This window comes from Macaca mulatta, chromosome 18 (assembly GCF_049350105.2).
Source record: "Macaca mulatta isolate MMU2019108-1 chromosome 18, T2T-MMU8v2.0, whole genome shotgun sequence".
NCBI classification, from domain to species: domain Eukaryota; kingdom Metazoa; phylum Chordata; class Mammalia; order Primates; family Cercopithecidae; genus Macaca; species Macaca mulatta.
The window spans coordinates 55,905,935-55,921,993 of NC_133423.1; the positions used below are offsets into that span (position 1 = coordinate 55,905,935).

The window sequence follows — 16,059 nt, forward strand, 5'->3', positions numbered from 1 at the left end:
AGGGACAGAGATCATACCTTTCTATTTATATATCTTCATGGCTTTGAGTAGTCCTGGCCTCTAACGTACACTCAATAAAAATGTTTCAGACTAAATGATGAAATTAGTATGTACTGAAATATACAGAGTCGGCTATTTGGAAACTCCTATGGGTTTTTTTCTGTTTAACTAAAACCAACCCAGAGATATCCCTGTAATGTCAGGAGTATTGCGAGACTCTTCCAAACTCACATTGCTACAGTGGCATACCATTTATTTCTAGGCCAAAGTTTTGTGTTTGAAGTCTTTTCCATTTGACAAAACACAGCTTTTTTGAACAGATATTAACTGAGATAGTAAATAATACTTTTTAAAAACAGCTGAAAAACAGTTCCTGGGATTAATAAGATCAAGTCTGTGAAAGTCGCCAGGGGCCACCCGTGTGGGAAATCCCCTGAGATGTTTGGCTGGTGGTTTAATGGTTGAGAAGAGGTAGACAGCGATGCTGGGGTCGGGGTTGGTGGGGGACAAACTGGCCAGAGGGGAAGGGAGAGTGGCAGGCACCTGTGGGCTCTCTTTTGGATGGCATCCTTGCACCCCTCTCCACTGCCAAGTTAATGCTTACTTTTCACGCAGATCTCGCACTTGGCTGGGCTTGAAGCTGGGAGCTGACTGGGAGCAGGGACTGGTGGGGGCCGACAGGGTGCTCTTGATGCTCTGCACTGAGTGCCTGCGGCTCCTTCTGCGGTCCAGGCCCCGGTGCTCGCCCCCGCCACTGGAACACACGCTGGCCCTCCTCCGGTCCCGGCACCCACTGGGGGGTGGCTCCGCGGTCTCATCACCATCCTCGTGCCTGAGCGCCACCTGGAAAAGCAGAGCATGCCCAGTGCAGGTCAGGCTTGGTATCCTTTCACAGACCTCGGGTGTGACTCCTTTTCAGGATTGCCCTAATAGGGATTTTTAACTCTGCCTTCCCAAACTGTACGCCTCAGCTTCCCTGCCAGGTCTTCACAACCACACGTGTCCAAGCCAAACTGGACTTGCCTGGAAGGCACTGGAAGATGCCTGCCATTGTGGGTTCTTCCCATCACAGACATGAAAGGGGCAGCCAATATGACCAGTGAGTCTGAGAAATATTTTTGTAATCGGATGGGATCTAACTAACTCTGTACCCCAGCATTTCCATTTCCTGGGCCTTCATCTCTCCTTGCCCACGCTTGTCTCTTTTCTGTTCCATGAGCCTGAATCCCTCCTGAAGCCTAGTGGTGGTTGGTTCCCAATCAGTCTTGAGCTCGCTTTCCCAAAGAGGGTGCTCAGAAGTAGCCAGAGCCACAAGATCCAGGTGAATGGGAACTGGCCTCACCCATAAATCTTTCTAAGAGGACTAGTGCAAGATCAGGTACTGTTTAATTTCAAAATCTTGGCTGACAGCTGCTATACTATCAGGCTATCTCAGTAGCCTGGGTCAGGATTTGGGGTGGAGCCTGTAGTTTTACCAGAAGCTTGCACACACAAGTCACAAAGACACACAACAGAAAAAGATGACTCCTAGAATAAAGATTTGTTTTAAAGTTTCCTAAGAGTTATGCATATTTGTGCAGAAAAATAACTGTCTTGCACTTTGCCACTCCGGCTTACATAGGGGAAACGTGAGCCAACTGGCTCATGGTACTCTTTCTTACCCTTTGCCTTTCTCCAAGGGATATTTTTAGCTCTGTGTCTACGTGGTGCCCTCTGCAGAAGATCAGCTTTTCCATCTCTTAATCTCACTCTGTCCTGGATCTTACTCCATGGCTTTCTCACCTCACATTAAAACTGTCCTTCTGAATAACTCTCCTCCACCTCTCTTCTAGCATGCAGCTCTGCTCCTTATCCGTGATCACTCTTCCTAGCCACGGACTCTATCTCTGGCCTCTGATTTTCATGCCTATGCCTATATTCTCTAAAACCGGACGGTAGAAACAATACAAGTTTTGGTGTCAACTAGACCTTGGTGTGCATTCTGGCTGTGCCACTAATGAACCAGGTATGCCCTGTCATAAATTACTTGCACCCTCTCTGGCTCACCAAATGAAGGTAATAGAATTGCCCTTGCAGGTTTGTGATGAGAATCACTTACGTAAAGGTAACTTGTGTAAAGCATCTAGGGTAGGGCCTTCTCTGTGGTACGCAATGAATATGACTGCCTTCCCCTACCCATGCTCTCACAGGAAGTGACCCAATATGCCCATCAATTCCCTAATCACACAGAACTGGTGGGTTGGACCACCTCACAGCCCAGATGGGCCAGGCTCAACTCAGTCCAGCAATCTCTCTGACTTGGTAACCATGGAATCACACAGTTCCAAGTCCCCAAGTATGCAAGTTCTCCAGCCTTGTGGGTGTTCTTAGTCACATTTCACAACCCAGTCCTTCCATGTGAGAGAATGGAGAATATAAAGACTCAGATAGCTAACCATAGTATATGGCTTTAACATCACCTATCTGCAGAAAACCTGGCTATTGCAAAATCAGTTGCCCTCATGTGAGCTTGGCTGAGGCAAGGCCAGGTTAGCCACTGTCATCTCAGTTCACAGGGACATATCAGCACCTGAGATACACAAACTGTTTACCAGGAGTGTATCCACCCTTATCTGCCCTACCCTGTTTCCACCAGCTCAAGCTTTCACAAAATCTCTTCTGTCTACATGCCAGATAGATCTTGTAACAAACTCTTGTACGTGAAGATAATTTAACAAACTTTTGACTGTTTTATTCCCCTAGAATTCACCGAACATAATTTTGGGAGGTTTGAGGCAAGAATTGATAAAAGTTAATCTAAAGCTCAATCTTTATAAAATCTCATTGGGAATTCTGTTTCCTAGGAGTCTCCTTCTGCACTGTAACTGCAAGAACTAAAAAGAAAGTAAGCGTTTAGTTAAGCACGTATGTCATCTCAACTTTAAAACTTTAAATGACATTCTGTGGGGAAAAGTTTGAGAACAACCACATACCTAACAAAGGACAGCATTTTTAAGTGTTTCTAGCCAACGTTTTTTTCATTTCTATATATAAAAATTCTAGACCATTTGAACTTATTCTGACCTGATGTGTTGATTCTGCTTCTTATTAAGCACACATTTGGAATGATAAGATTAGGGGCTAACGTAGAGTTCAGATATTTCTAATTCCTTGTCTAACCCCAGAGATCCAAGGATCAAGTAACGTTCTACTCACAAGTCCTTTCAGAGAGGCACACAGTGTGCATGAAGTGAAATCCACTTTAACTGCCCTTTGTCAACGAAGGTAGAGATCACCAGAAAGTTTGAAGGACAAGAAAAATTATCAAGGCAACACCATAACATGCAATGCAGTTAGGGCCTTCCGAAGTTCAGATAATTGACAAAACACCAAGCTACTTAAAATAAGAAGAGTGCATGGAGGGAGCAAATGGGCCACAGAATCTTGGTAGAACCAAGGCTAGCCCTTATGCTTGGCAGTCATGGACAACGTAACAAGAAATTGGAGGCTGCTGTTCACTCATGGTTTTGTTTTTATAATAAGAATTCTAGAGTCACCAAAGCCCAGTGATGACAGGAAGAGGACTTTGTTTACACATGCAAGGCTACGGTGGCATTTCCAAATGCTTTCGGTTCTAGTGAGTGCTACCGCTTAGAGTCAGGAACACTGGGAGCTAGAAAACACCTAGAGAGTACAGCTTTTAACCCAAGACTTATTCAGGATCTGTGGTAAGAGTCAGACCTAATCAAATACAGTGCAATGAGTAACCTCCGTGGGAACACAAAGTAAGATAGAGCCAGTCCTGAAAGACCTCTAACGCTGTCCCAAGTGATGGAGTGATTCATTTGTTGGACCTCTCATCAAATACCTCTAACTCTTTTAATTAAATGTAGAATGCTGTTTGTAAACTAAAAACTTGGGCAAGGAGCAAGTAGGGTCCAGAATCCAGCCCTGACGGCTTACACATCCCCAAGTAATCAAGAAAGCAGTTAGGGGCAACTTAAGGTGACATCTATAACCACTTCTACCAGTCTTTGAGGCCACTGAATGATCTGAACATTCTTAAGAAATGTTTTCTTTTTATTTATTGTAGTAAAAACATTCAACATGAGATCTATTCTTTTATCAGATTCTAAGTGTATGATACAATATTGTTAACTAGAGGGATGATGTGGTATAGCACATTTCTACAACTTATTCATCTTGCATTACAAAAACTTTACACTTGCTGATAGGCAACTCTCCTTCACCCCCTCTCCTTAGCCCCTGCTAATGGCCATCTTACTCTCTGCTTCTGTGAGTCTACTTTAGATACCTCATATAAGTGAAAACATACAGTATTTGTCCTTCTGTGACTGGCCCATTTCACTTAGCAAAATGTCCTCCAAGTTCATCCAAGTTGTAGGAAATGTCAAGATTTCCTTCTTAATACTGAATAATATTCCATTGCATGTATATACTACATTTTCTTTATTGATTCATCCATCATTAGACATTTCAGTTGGTTCCACACCTTGGCTATTGTGACTAGTGCTGCAACAAACATAGGAGTACCAATATCTTTCCAAAATCCTGATTTCAATTCTTTTTGATGAATATCCAGAAGCAGGATTGCTGGATCATATGGTAGTTCTGTTTTTAATGCTTGAACAGTTTTTTTTTTAACTTTGTACTGTGGAAATTCTCAAACATACACAAAATATAGAGAAGAATACAGACTGTGATGTGCTCATCCCCCATGAAAGTTCAACAATGTGGCCTGCTTTGGCCAATGGAACATCAACAAACATGATGCACACAGAAGCTTGAAAAGTGTTTATGCATTGGGATTTGCCTTTTTGAAATGCTGCTATCACGGGAAGAAATGTGGGCTAAGCTGTTGAAGACACACGACCCAGCCAATAGCCAGTACCAAATGCCAGGCCGAGCAGATAAACTAAGGCCATCTTAGACCACTCAGCTCACTCAAACCACTAGACAACTGCAGCTGAGTGAAAACTTCCCAGTTGAATAAGGCTCAAATTCCTAACCCACAGAATCATGAGCAGGGATCGTTGTTTTACACCACTAAGTTCTGGGGTGTTCTGTTATGCAGCAAGAGATAACTGATACATACTTTCAATCACCTCTGACAAGGAAGAATCTTTAGAGACTGGACCTATTAATTTCTCTGAACAGTAATAGTTATTTCTTGTCCTCTCCAGTCTTCAGCCTTAAGATGCCTGACCCCTTACAGGGACACATTTTCAGAACCCAAAGTTAGAACACATAATCTGACAAAATATTTTCTTTTTCATTTTGTCCATTTATGTATGTGAAAAGTCATATGAAGCTATACAAATTCAAATGAATTTAATTAAACATGGATCAAATCACCTTTCTAAAATGGAGTTCAATTACATGAAATTGGGCCTGGTTCCAGCAAGTCCAAGACATAATAGCCACCAGATGTCCTTCTCTATTAGGAAGAATTCTAGAAGCCTAACCAAACTCTCTGCAATTGCTTGAGAACATTCAGTCTTTTGTGAAAAAAAAAAAAAAATTGGTTCTGCTTGTAGGCTTTGTTGCTGCCCTTGCATATAGTGATGTTGGTTGTCTTTTGGCAGTGAATATATTTTTAGATGCATTAACTTTCAGAAAGAAATAAAAATCCCAACTCTGCCAGCTATCTAAAGGGTTCAGTTGTCACAGCTTGAGTTATTATGCAGGGCATCTGCCCCTTAAAGTGACTGCTTCCAACTGAATAGCATCCTTCCTTCATTCAACTCAGCACCTGATAGACACTATCATGAAATGTGTGACATTTGAAGGAGACCTTCATTCAAGCACCTACTGAACTTCTACTGTGGGCAGCTGTGCTGCTGGGCCTTGGGGCTAGACAGAGGTATGAGACATATGGCTTAGAGTAGCTCAAAGGGAAACAGGTCGCACGTCCTGAGGAGTGTTAAATCAGAGGTGTGGAGACAAGGCAGCACCCTCTCATCAGTTATGAATGGCAGTAGGGGCACAAGCAGCAGGAGTCCCTTTCATCTTGCCAAGGAGCCTTAGGGAAAGAGATGACATCTGAAGTGACTGCAGCAGGAGGAGTAGGAGTTTGATAACTTGAGAATAGGAAGGAAAAACACTCCAGACAAAGAAATGGAATGGATAAAGGAAAGTTTCCCAAAGAACCTGACTTTCATGTTCAAAAACAGGAGAAGTTGAGTGTGGTTGAAACTTCAGACATATCTTGGGAATGGTGGAGACGAGGCCACAGAGGCATGAAGGCCTTGGAGTATGGAGGGCCCTTGTACCAACTCAAGGAATTTTGGTTTCATCTTGCTGGTCATGAAAAGCTCAGTCATTCATTCATTCGTTTTCTTAAAGGGGAGAACAGCATAATGAGATTTGACTTTCAGGAGGATCACCTTGCTTGCAGCTGGTGGGAGTTTGGAACGGGGAGATGGCCCTCATGGGATCTCAATGTCCCCAGGCTCTGAACATGCTGCTCTCCAGGCCCCACCCCTGCAGTCACCCAGCCTCCTTTCAACCCCTGACACCTGCCATGCTTGACCTCCTCCAATGCTCTCCCTCATTCACTGTCTTTCGTCAGGCCATCATCTCAGACAGGCCTTCCTCCCTTGCTGCTGCCTCACTTTCTGGCCCGCACCTCATACCATCTCTTTTCTTCATAGACATGTTTGCAATCTCAGATCCTCTGCTTATGAACGTTCTTGATCACTGTCTGCACCTCATTAGAGTATGTGTCCCCTCAGGGCAGTGGTCTTGTCTGATGTGCTGGGTCACCAGGGCTAGAAGAGTGCCTGGCACACAGCAGGTACTCAATGAACTTTTGTTGAATAAACAAAGTAATAGACAAGCAAATGAATAGGAAGATCGTGCAATACTTCAGGCAAGAAACGACGAGGGCCAGAGCTAAGGAAATGATCACAGGAATGGAGAAAAAGCACAGTTTTCAGCAATCAAACTCCTAAATATGGGGACACAGCAAAGAGAAAGGAGTCCAGTATAGCTCTGGGCTTGTAACTTGGGAAACACCACTGGCTGCAGAGGTGGAGACATGAAGAGTCCATTCAGAATTTTTGTTTTTGTTGTGGAAGGAAAATAAAGGATTCATTTGGGGCTGGTTGCATTTCATGTGTGGTTTTCAGGTCGTCACGTCAGATCTAGTCAGAGCTTCCTTGGCACGTTCTAAGTCCTCTGCACCATCCTTTCCTAGGGGAATCGGCTACCTACTTGCCTTAGACTAAAGAATGGAGGTTCTTTGGGGGCAGGTACAGATATTTTATCTCTGTATTTAGACCCCTAGCAGAATATGTCACATATAGTGGTCTCCAAGTACATGAATGAAATACAAGATGGCAAGCAGGCATAGAAAAAGGAAGGTAGAGAGGCAGCCAGCCATGGGCCCCACAAGAAAGCATGGAGTCAAGATAGTGATGAGCCCCCAAGGCTGCTGACTTTACTGGGATGAATATAGGAAGACAACACAGACAGAGAGGAGGTCTGATAAGGACACGTCAACACTGAAAGGGAGGTGTGAGAAACAGAGGATCCAGGGAGGACACTAAGGGGGAGCAATCAGAGAGACACCCCGGAGACATCTGGACACACAGCAACAAGGCACAATGTGCAGGAGTGGTCAGGAATTCTTTTATGATGCTAGTATAACAGTGATGCTCAAACTGACAAACACAGCATACAACAAAGGAAGAGGAAGGGGAGGTGGCAGGGGTGGGGTGCAGAGGAGCTAGCTGCTACACACCAATCTTACTTATGAATACTAATGCAAACATTTTCAATAAATTAATACCAACCAGAATTCCAACAGCACCTTTTTAAAAAGAACACATCACTGGCCAGGCGCGGTGGCTCACGCCTGTAATCCCAGCACTTTGGGAGTGAGGTAGGCAGATCACCTGAGGTTGGGAGTTCCAGACCAGCCTGACCAACATGGAGAAACCCTGTCTGTACTAAAAATACAAAATTAGCCGGGCGTGGTAGCGCATGCCTGGAATCCCAGCTACTCGGGAGGCTAAGGCAAGAGAATCGCTTGAACCCGGGAAGCGCAGGTTGCAGTGAGCCGAGATCGCGCCATTGCACTCCAGCCTGGGCAACAGTGAAACTCCGTCTCAAAAAATAAAATAAAATAAAATAAAAAAATAAATCATTACCAAATGGATTGTATTACAGGAATGCAATGATGGTTAAAAGATGAAAAGAAATCAATTACTCAACTGAAAAATCCAAAAAAAAACAACAAAGTAAACTCAAAGAAAATAAAAGGAATTTATAAAGATAACAGCAAAACATTGGGTTACAAAACAGAAAAGCAGTGCAATTCATATAAAAATTAGAATTATTGCTTGAAAAAAATCAACAAAATAGACAAACCATTGGTTAATCTGGAGGGGAAAAGAAGGAGAAGTCACAAACACACAAAGTAAGAATAACAAAAGGAAGATTACTAAAAGAGAGGAAATTTAAAATATTCATAACAGACTAATAAAAATTCCTTTACTAAGGAATTTTAAAATCCAGATGAAATGGATAATTTCCTAGAAAATGTAATTTAGCAGAATTGATCCTGTAACAATAGGAAGTTTAAACAGACCAGTTTCCGCAGAAAAAAATAAAGTTACCAAAAATCTTCCTCACTGTCCTCACCACACACACATATATATTTAACATCACAGGCCCACGTAATTTCCCAAGAGAATTCTAATAAGCCATCAAAGACCAGAATATGAAATGTCACTTAAACATTTCCAGGGCTTAGAGAAAGAAGAAAAACTTCTAAATATTTTGATGAAGCATGAATAAAACTGATACCTAAACATCTTAACTACTGCATGCGCACGCGTGCACGCACACACACACACACACACATACACACAAAGGGAAGTACAAGAACTCTCGCAGTAGCATTGTTTGTCAAGGCAACAAAAATATAAACCATCTAACATCTGTTCAGAGCAGAGCAGATAAATAAATTGTGATACATTCATCAGCAGCGAAAATGAACAAACTGTTATCCACATATCAACATGGAACATGTCTCAAAACTGTTGAGCAAAAGGGCCTATTCTAGAAAGAGTCAAAAGATACGATTCTGTTTATAAAATGTTTGAAAACAGACAAAATTCAATAATACATTGTTTAGGGGCAGACTGAGAAGAAGGAGCTAAAGCATCTGGCTGATGATGCTTTCACTCATCTTACAAGAAAGATGTTTCTGGGGAAAGAACACAAGCATGTGAGGACCTGCCTCACCTACCATAAATATGCGAATTAACAAACTACCTAACAAATAGACTAAAGATAATTGCTGAGAGTGCTTATTTCTGGAATACCCTTAGCAGGATGTCCCTGGCTATGGATTACGTACTGTAAGTAAACCCAGAATTATGGATTTGTGAGCCATGACTCTCTGGGGCATGAAGTAGAGATGTTTCCTAACTAAATGCTCCTTTCTGGGTGAGATGACCTTGTGAACCCCACTTAGAGACTTTGTCTGTTGTTCCAGGTCAGAAAGCACAGGTCTGAATCATGAAGAAAGGACCTGGGGAGTCACAAGGGATGTACCAGACCTCTCTCTGATCCATCTGCACCTCTATTGGCTGTATTCTTGAAATTATTAGTACAGCCAGATAACTGGGAAAGATCTCTGATTGTCCAATTCTGATTTAGTAAAATGATGCTTTGTTAGCTCACAGAATAAGTGGTTTTCAGATTAAATTATTTTTAAGGAAAGCAAGAGAATACTGGGGGTAAGAACAGTAGGATGACAATAAAGGGGCTGTCAGGACACTTCTGAGTTGTAATGTTTTAGTTCTTAAAGCTAGTACATGGTATTTGTTTTATTGCTCTTTAAATGACACAAATATGCTTCATTTGTGAATGATATACACTTGATGCTCAAATATTAAGCACATGTAATTCAACAAAAGAAAGAGGGTGAACATAGGATAATGTCTTAAAAGTTTCACACGAAGGGAAAGAAGGTGATGAGGAGGTGGCTAAGAGGCGTGTAGGCTGGAGAGAAAATGTGTCCTGAAGCAGAGGATAGTTTTTAGATTCCTAGAGTTGGTATCAAGGTTATTCTTCAATACTCTCTCCCAGTTGGTTCACTGATGGGCAATTCACCTGCATCATGCTGGCTTCTGAATATACAGTGACCCTATAGAATCCAAATCTGTGGTCATCTGAGCCCCTGGTTGAACAGAATCTAACAGATGGGAGGTTCTGATCGTGGTGGTGAGGGGGCTAAGGGAAGGAAATATCTGTGCTGTCAAAAGTCCACCTTCTACCTTTATTTAAGCCAACTCTGTTGAGCTCTCTTCCTCTTCCATCTTTAGTATTCTTACCTTATTCTCCATCCTATATCTTAGGAGCCATGAGAACATACTCCTTCATCACCTGCTGGCCTCCCAGGGCCTCAGGTCAGTAACAATGAAAAACTGAGGGAGTGAGGTAGGGCTGGAAGAGAAGATGCCCAGAGCAGGGCACAAAGAGCTGGCCAGCGGGTGGCTGTGGGCAGCTTCAGGTGCTGCCAGCAAATATGTTGGGCCCAGTTGCCTCTCTACCAAGATCATATAAAGATAATTCTGTTCTATTCCTCAACTTGTCACTTATTATGACAGTAACTTATAGGAAATAGTGAGTTATACATCAGTCTCTCCATTTCTATCTAGTGAAGACCATAAGAAAACAGAAAATATCTTCCCTAGAGCTCTAGCTGTGCAGAAAAATTTGTGAATGAATATCTTCCTCATAACAGCATTTGTAATTGTGAAAACCTTGAAAATAATCTAAATCTGAAAAAATAGGGACTAGTTATATGTATTAAGGTATACACACAGATAGAATATTGTACTCCTAAAATACTGAATTCTTAAACATGTAATGTCAAAGGAAAATGTTTCCAACATGTTTGCTAATAAGATTCAATACGCAACACTGTACATAGACTACTACGTCCCTCATCATGAAAGCACACCCACATATACAAAAAAGACTAGAAGAATAGACCAAAATGTTAAAAATGGTTAGTAATAAAATCATGGGGGATTTTTTTTTTCTTTTACGCTTTTTCGTATACCAAAAATGCTTTCTGTTATTCCAAATTTTCATCAATGAGTACATATTAGAGGTGGAAAAATGAAATATTTTAAAAATGTATTACTATTAATAAGACTGATAAGTTAGAAGTGGAAAAATACAACCCATAGAATGGGAGAAAATATTTTCAAATTATGTATCTGATAAGGATCCAGTATCCAGAATATAGAAATAATTCCTAAAACTCAACAATAAAAAAAACAAGGCTGGGCGCGGTGGTTCACGCCTTTAATCCCAACACTTTGGGAGGCCAAGGCAGGTGGATCACCTGAGGTCGGGAGTTCGATACCAGCCTGACCAACATGGAGAAACCCCATCTCTACTAAAAATGCAAAATTAGCTGGGCGTGGTGGTGCATGCCTGCAATCCCAGCTACCCAGGAGGCTGAGGCAGGGGAATTGCTTGAACCTGGAAGGCGCAGGTTGCAGTGAGCCGAGATTGCACCATCACACTCCAGTCTCAGCAACAAGAGAAAAACTCCGTCTCAAAAAAAAAAAAAAATCAATTAAAAAATGAGCAAAGGGTTGGAATAAATATTTCTCCACAGAAACTATACAAACAGCCAATATGCACTTAGAAAGAGGCTAAACATCATCAGTCTTAAGGGAAATGCAAGTCAAAACCATAGTAAGATACCACTTCACACCTACAAGCTGGTTATAATAAAAATGGTGGACAATAATAAGTGTTGACAAAGGTGTGGAGTAATTGGAATCCTTATACAGTGCTGGTAGGAGTGTAAAATGGGATAGCCACTTTAGAAACCAATCCAGCAATTCCTCAATCAGTTAGAGATAGTTACCATATGACCAGCAATTTCACTTCTAGGTATAAACCCAAGAGAACTGAAAACGTATGTACACAAACTTCAATTCAAAACAAATGTTCAGAACAGCATTATTCATAATAGCCAAAAGGTAGAAATAACTCAAGTATTCACTAACTGATAAATGGATAAACAAAATATGGTATATCCATATAATAGAATACTGTCAGCACAACTAGGAACAAAGTTGTGATTCTGCCAACGTGGGTGAACCTTGAAAACACGCTAAGTGAAAGCTGGCCACAAAGACCACATTTTGTATGGATCCATTTGTATGAAACATCCAAAACAGGTAAATCCAGAGAGAGAGAAAGTAGATTACTGGTTTGGGGCCATGGGGGACAGGGAAGAATGTGAAGTGTCTGCTAATGGGTGTGGGGGTTTCTTTTGGAGTGACAAAAGCAGTCTGAAATATGATAGTAGTGATGATTGTACACCATCTTGTGTATATGCTAAACACATACACACTACGTGTGAATATGCTAAAAACTATTAAATTGTACACTTTAAAATGGAGAATTTTGTGGAATGTGAAGGATGGCTGAAGGGCAAAAAACAAAAAAACAAAAAAAACAACCGAGGTTGGGCACAGTGGCTCATGCCTGTAATCCCAGCACTTTGGGAAGCCGAGGCAAGTAGATCACTTGAGGTCAGTAGTTCAAGACCAATCTGGCCAATATGGTGAAACCTTGTCTCTACTAAAATATAAAAATTAGCCGGGCATGATGGTGGATGCTGGTAATCCCAGCTACTCAGAAGGCTGAGGCAGGAGAATCACTTGAACCCAGGAGGCAGAGGTTGCAGTGAGCTGAGATCACACCACTGCACTCCAGCCTGGGCAGCAGAGAGAGACTCCGTCTCAACAAACAAACAACCAGAGGTGGAAGGTTATACAGGGCCCAAAGGCTCTTGCAATGACAGACACACAGAATGCCACTGATGGAACGTCCTCAGGGATTGCCTGGGTCACTGTATTCTTTGAGTGAATTTGGGCCTAGAGGTATTCACTTTCCTGGTTCAGGTTATACCACCCAAGAGAAAACACATCTTCAGATCTGCCCCTAACTGGCCATGGCAGGACACTGGGATGATGAGGATCAGCAAGCAAGAGTGTCATTTCAACACTCTCACAGTTAAGTACTTTTAATACCATGGGGGTATTTGACCTAAAATTAACCCACAGGAAACAGTCTGAACTCAAGTCAACAGGGTCCAAAGCCCTGATGTGTAGTCCAAAGCAGAATCGGCGTCATGGGTGAGTGACCCGTGCAGTTGCATGAGCAGAGCAGAGAGGTACGACATGCATGTCTGCCATTCCTTGCTGCTCATGTGCACAGATTCTGGTAGACTCGCGATAGGCAGGAGTTCCACGGGACTGGAAGTGAGTATAAGGTAAGTATGTTACACCTACAACTGGGGAGGCAGGGGCACTGACAGCCCTGGGGGCCATGCTTCCCTTCAAGACGGATTTGAGTGCAGACAGAAGACAACCCATGGAGCCTCTCATATTCTTTCTTACCCTGTTACCTTCCCATGTTAGACAACAACTTATGCTGAAATGACAACATAAAAGCAAGGAAAAGACAGGGCAGCTCCTAGATCCTTTTTCTTTCAGCCCTTTCTTACTCTTCAGTAAGTTGCAGGCAGAGTGTTGGTAGAATGCACACACCTCAGGAAGTGACGTAAAAACAGTGCAGTCAGTTTCGTACTGTTTCTGCTGTTCTGGTAAGAACAAAATACACGTGCATGTGGGAGCTACAAAATATGATTTAGGTCACTTGGCTGATTCTGCCTACAAGTTAAAGGCTCCTATATTTGCATTCGAAACTGACACTTCATAATATAAAGATGAATGGTAAAATTCATGGTAATAATTTTAAATTTTAATTTTTCTTTCCTTATGACATTACGTACCAAATTAGAAAATCACCACAAGGTGGGAGAAACCACAGAAGAAAGTGAAGAGTTGTTTTAGTATCTTTAACAGCACTTTTGCTCCAGTGTTCCATAAATGGTCCTTCATTTCCATTTTGCATTGGTTCCTACAAATCATGTATCTGGCCCTGCCTGAAGTTCCATCTCCCTCAGGTGTAAGAAGCACGATTTCTGTCTCTGTTTCTTTCTCTCCCTGTCTCCTTGAGTGAAGGTGCTGCTGACAGACGGCATGTTCTTTAAAGGAAAATAGCTAACCAATTTCCCCTATATCAAGGGTTCTTGAGCATGAATACACATCAGACTCTCCTGGAAGGCTTGTCATAACACGGTCTGCTGGGCCCTCAGAGTTTCTGATTCAGCAGGTCTGGGGTGAAGCCTGTGATCCTGAATTTCTAATAAGCTGGTGGTGCTCATATGCTACACACGTGGTCTAAAGTAGGCGCCATCTCAGCCTTTGACAATTGCCAAAGCTCTACGATACCTTATAAAAGGCATGGTCTGGTACCTCATAAATGTTGAGTTGCTCCACTAAGTCCAGGTCAGTCCCTTTCTTGTTCAAGTGCCTCTGGGACACAGCAGCGATGCCCAGCTCCTCCAGGCAGTCCACGACATCGTAGAAGGTGTCTTGGTCTGGCAGTCCTGATAATGTCTGGAAGAAGAGAAGAACCAGCTACAGACACACCATAGAAGACTGCCTTGAGGCTCTCAAGGCATTTTCCAATGCCTAATCCAGGCATATTGTTATAATCATGGCCACTAATCAATCCAGATAGATGACAAATTTATTTGAGCAAAAGCCTCTTCAGTGTGGCAGGCAGAATGAACCCCAATATTCTCCCCTCTGATGTACATGTGCTACATAATCTCCTCGGCTTGAGTGTGGGCTGGGCACTCCCATGAGAGGGGGGCACTCCCATGATTAGGTTACATTAGGTGGCAAAGGTGAGGGGATTCTGCAGATGTAATGAAGGTGCAAAATCAGTTGATTTTCAGTTAATTGAAGAGGTGACTCTCCTAGGTGATAATCAAGTAGGCCCTTTAAAAGAAGGCTTAGCTCTTCTCTGAGCTCTGGACTGGAAAGAGATTATCCCACTGGCCTCGAGGCAGCAGCAACAGCCACGACTTTCACAGAAGCAAGGAAATGAATTCTGCCAACTACATAGACCTGGAAGAGGACCCCAAGCCTCAGATGAGACTCCAGCCCTGGGCAACACCTCGGCTGCAGCCTTGTGAGACCCTGGGTAGAGGACCTACTAAGGCCATGGTTGGACTTCCTGCCCCGTGGAAGCTGTGAGATGATACATGGGTGTTGTTTGAAGTGGCTAAGTTTGCGGCAATTTGTTACACGGCAATAGAAAACTAACGTACTTTGTAATTACAAACTCCTGTTAAGATCCATACACCAACAACTAGAGTTGTAACAACTTCATTTTATTAAATTGTATTTAAATTCAACAGGGCCTCCCCGTGGTCTATGAAATTTAGAAAAGCATGAGAAATTTCAAGGCAGCATAAGAGTCAAAAAGAGAACCCAAGAAAGAAAAAGCTGACTTCTCTTTGAATTCTACCTCTCTTAAGAGAAGGAGGGTATCTGAGACAAGGCCCTGGCTCAGAGCTGGAAGGAGCCTGAGATTTACTGCAAGCCCCTTATCTCATATAGGAGGCAGAGAAGGATAAACGCCTGAGGCAACAGGAAATGACTGAAGACACTGGGATAAAACCCTGGGCTCAGAGCTGCCATTCCAGTCTCAGCCTTTAGTCCCTACTTACTTCACTATCTCTGCATTTCTAAGAACAAGACATACATTCCAAAATTATTCTAAAAATGATAACTTGCCTAGGAAGGAATAAGACCAACACTTCTGTAAAGACCATTTCATAGCACCAGCTTCTCTAACACTTCTATCTTGGGGCTATCAATGTTGGAAAGAAGGCCTCTATTCACAACTCGAATAATGGCTTTTTCCTATTTAAGCTAAAGAGGGCACAAGTTACTGCTATTGAGATAAAACTAATGAAAACCAACTGTGATGTGATAGCCTAATTATTCAAGGCCCCAGTAAGGACACAAGGCAGGAGGCTGTGAATCTGAAGCCATCATAAATAGGTGTTCACACTTGGGCTGCCATGTATCACAGCACACACCAGTGTCTACAGGCACCAGGCCAACCACATCTCAATGACAGGTAATAACGGTC

At 42.5% G+C, this 16,059-nt stretch overlaps 1 protein-coding gene across 8 annotated transcripts in view; it reads right to left on the reverse strand.

The window, feature by feature from the left end:
- FHOD3 (formin homology 2 domain containing 3) overlaps positions 1–16,059 on the reverse strand; it is a 488,002-nt gene that overhangs the window by 154,379 nt on the left and 317,564 nt on the right. For all 8 annotated transcript variants that reach the window (NM_001194349.3, XM_001106633.5, XM_077974668.1 and 5 more), the window contains 2 exon segments: positions 605–843; positions 14,367–14,510. In NM_001194349.3, coding sequence (NP_001181278.2) covers positions 605–843; positions 14,367–14,510 — 383 coding nt within the window.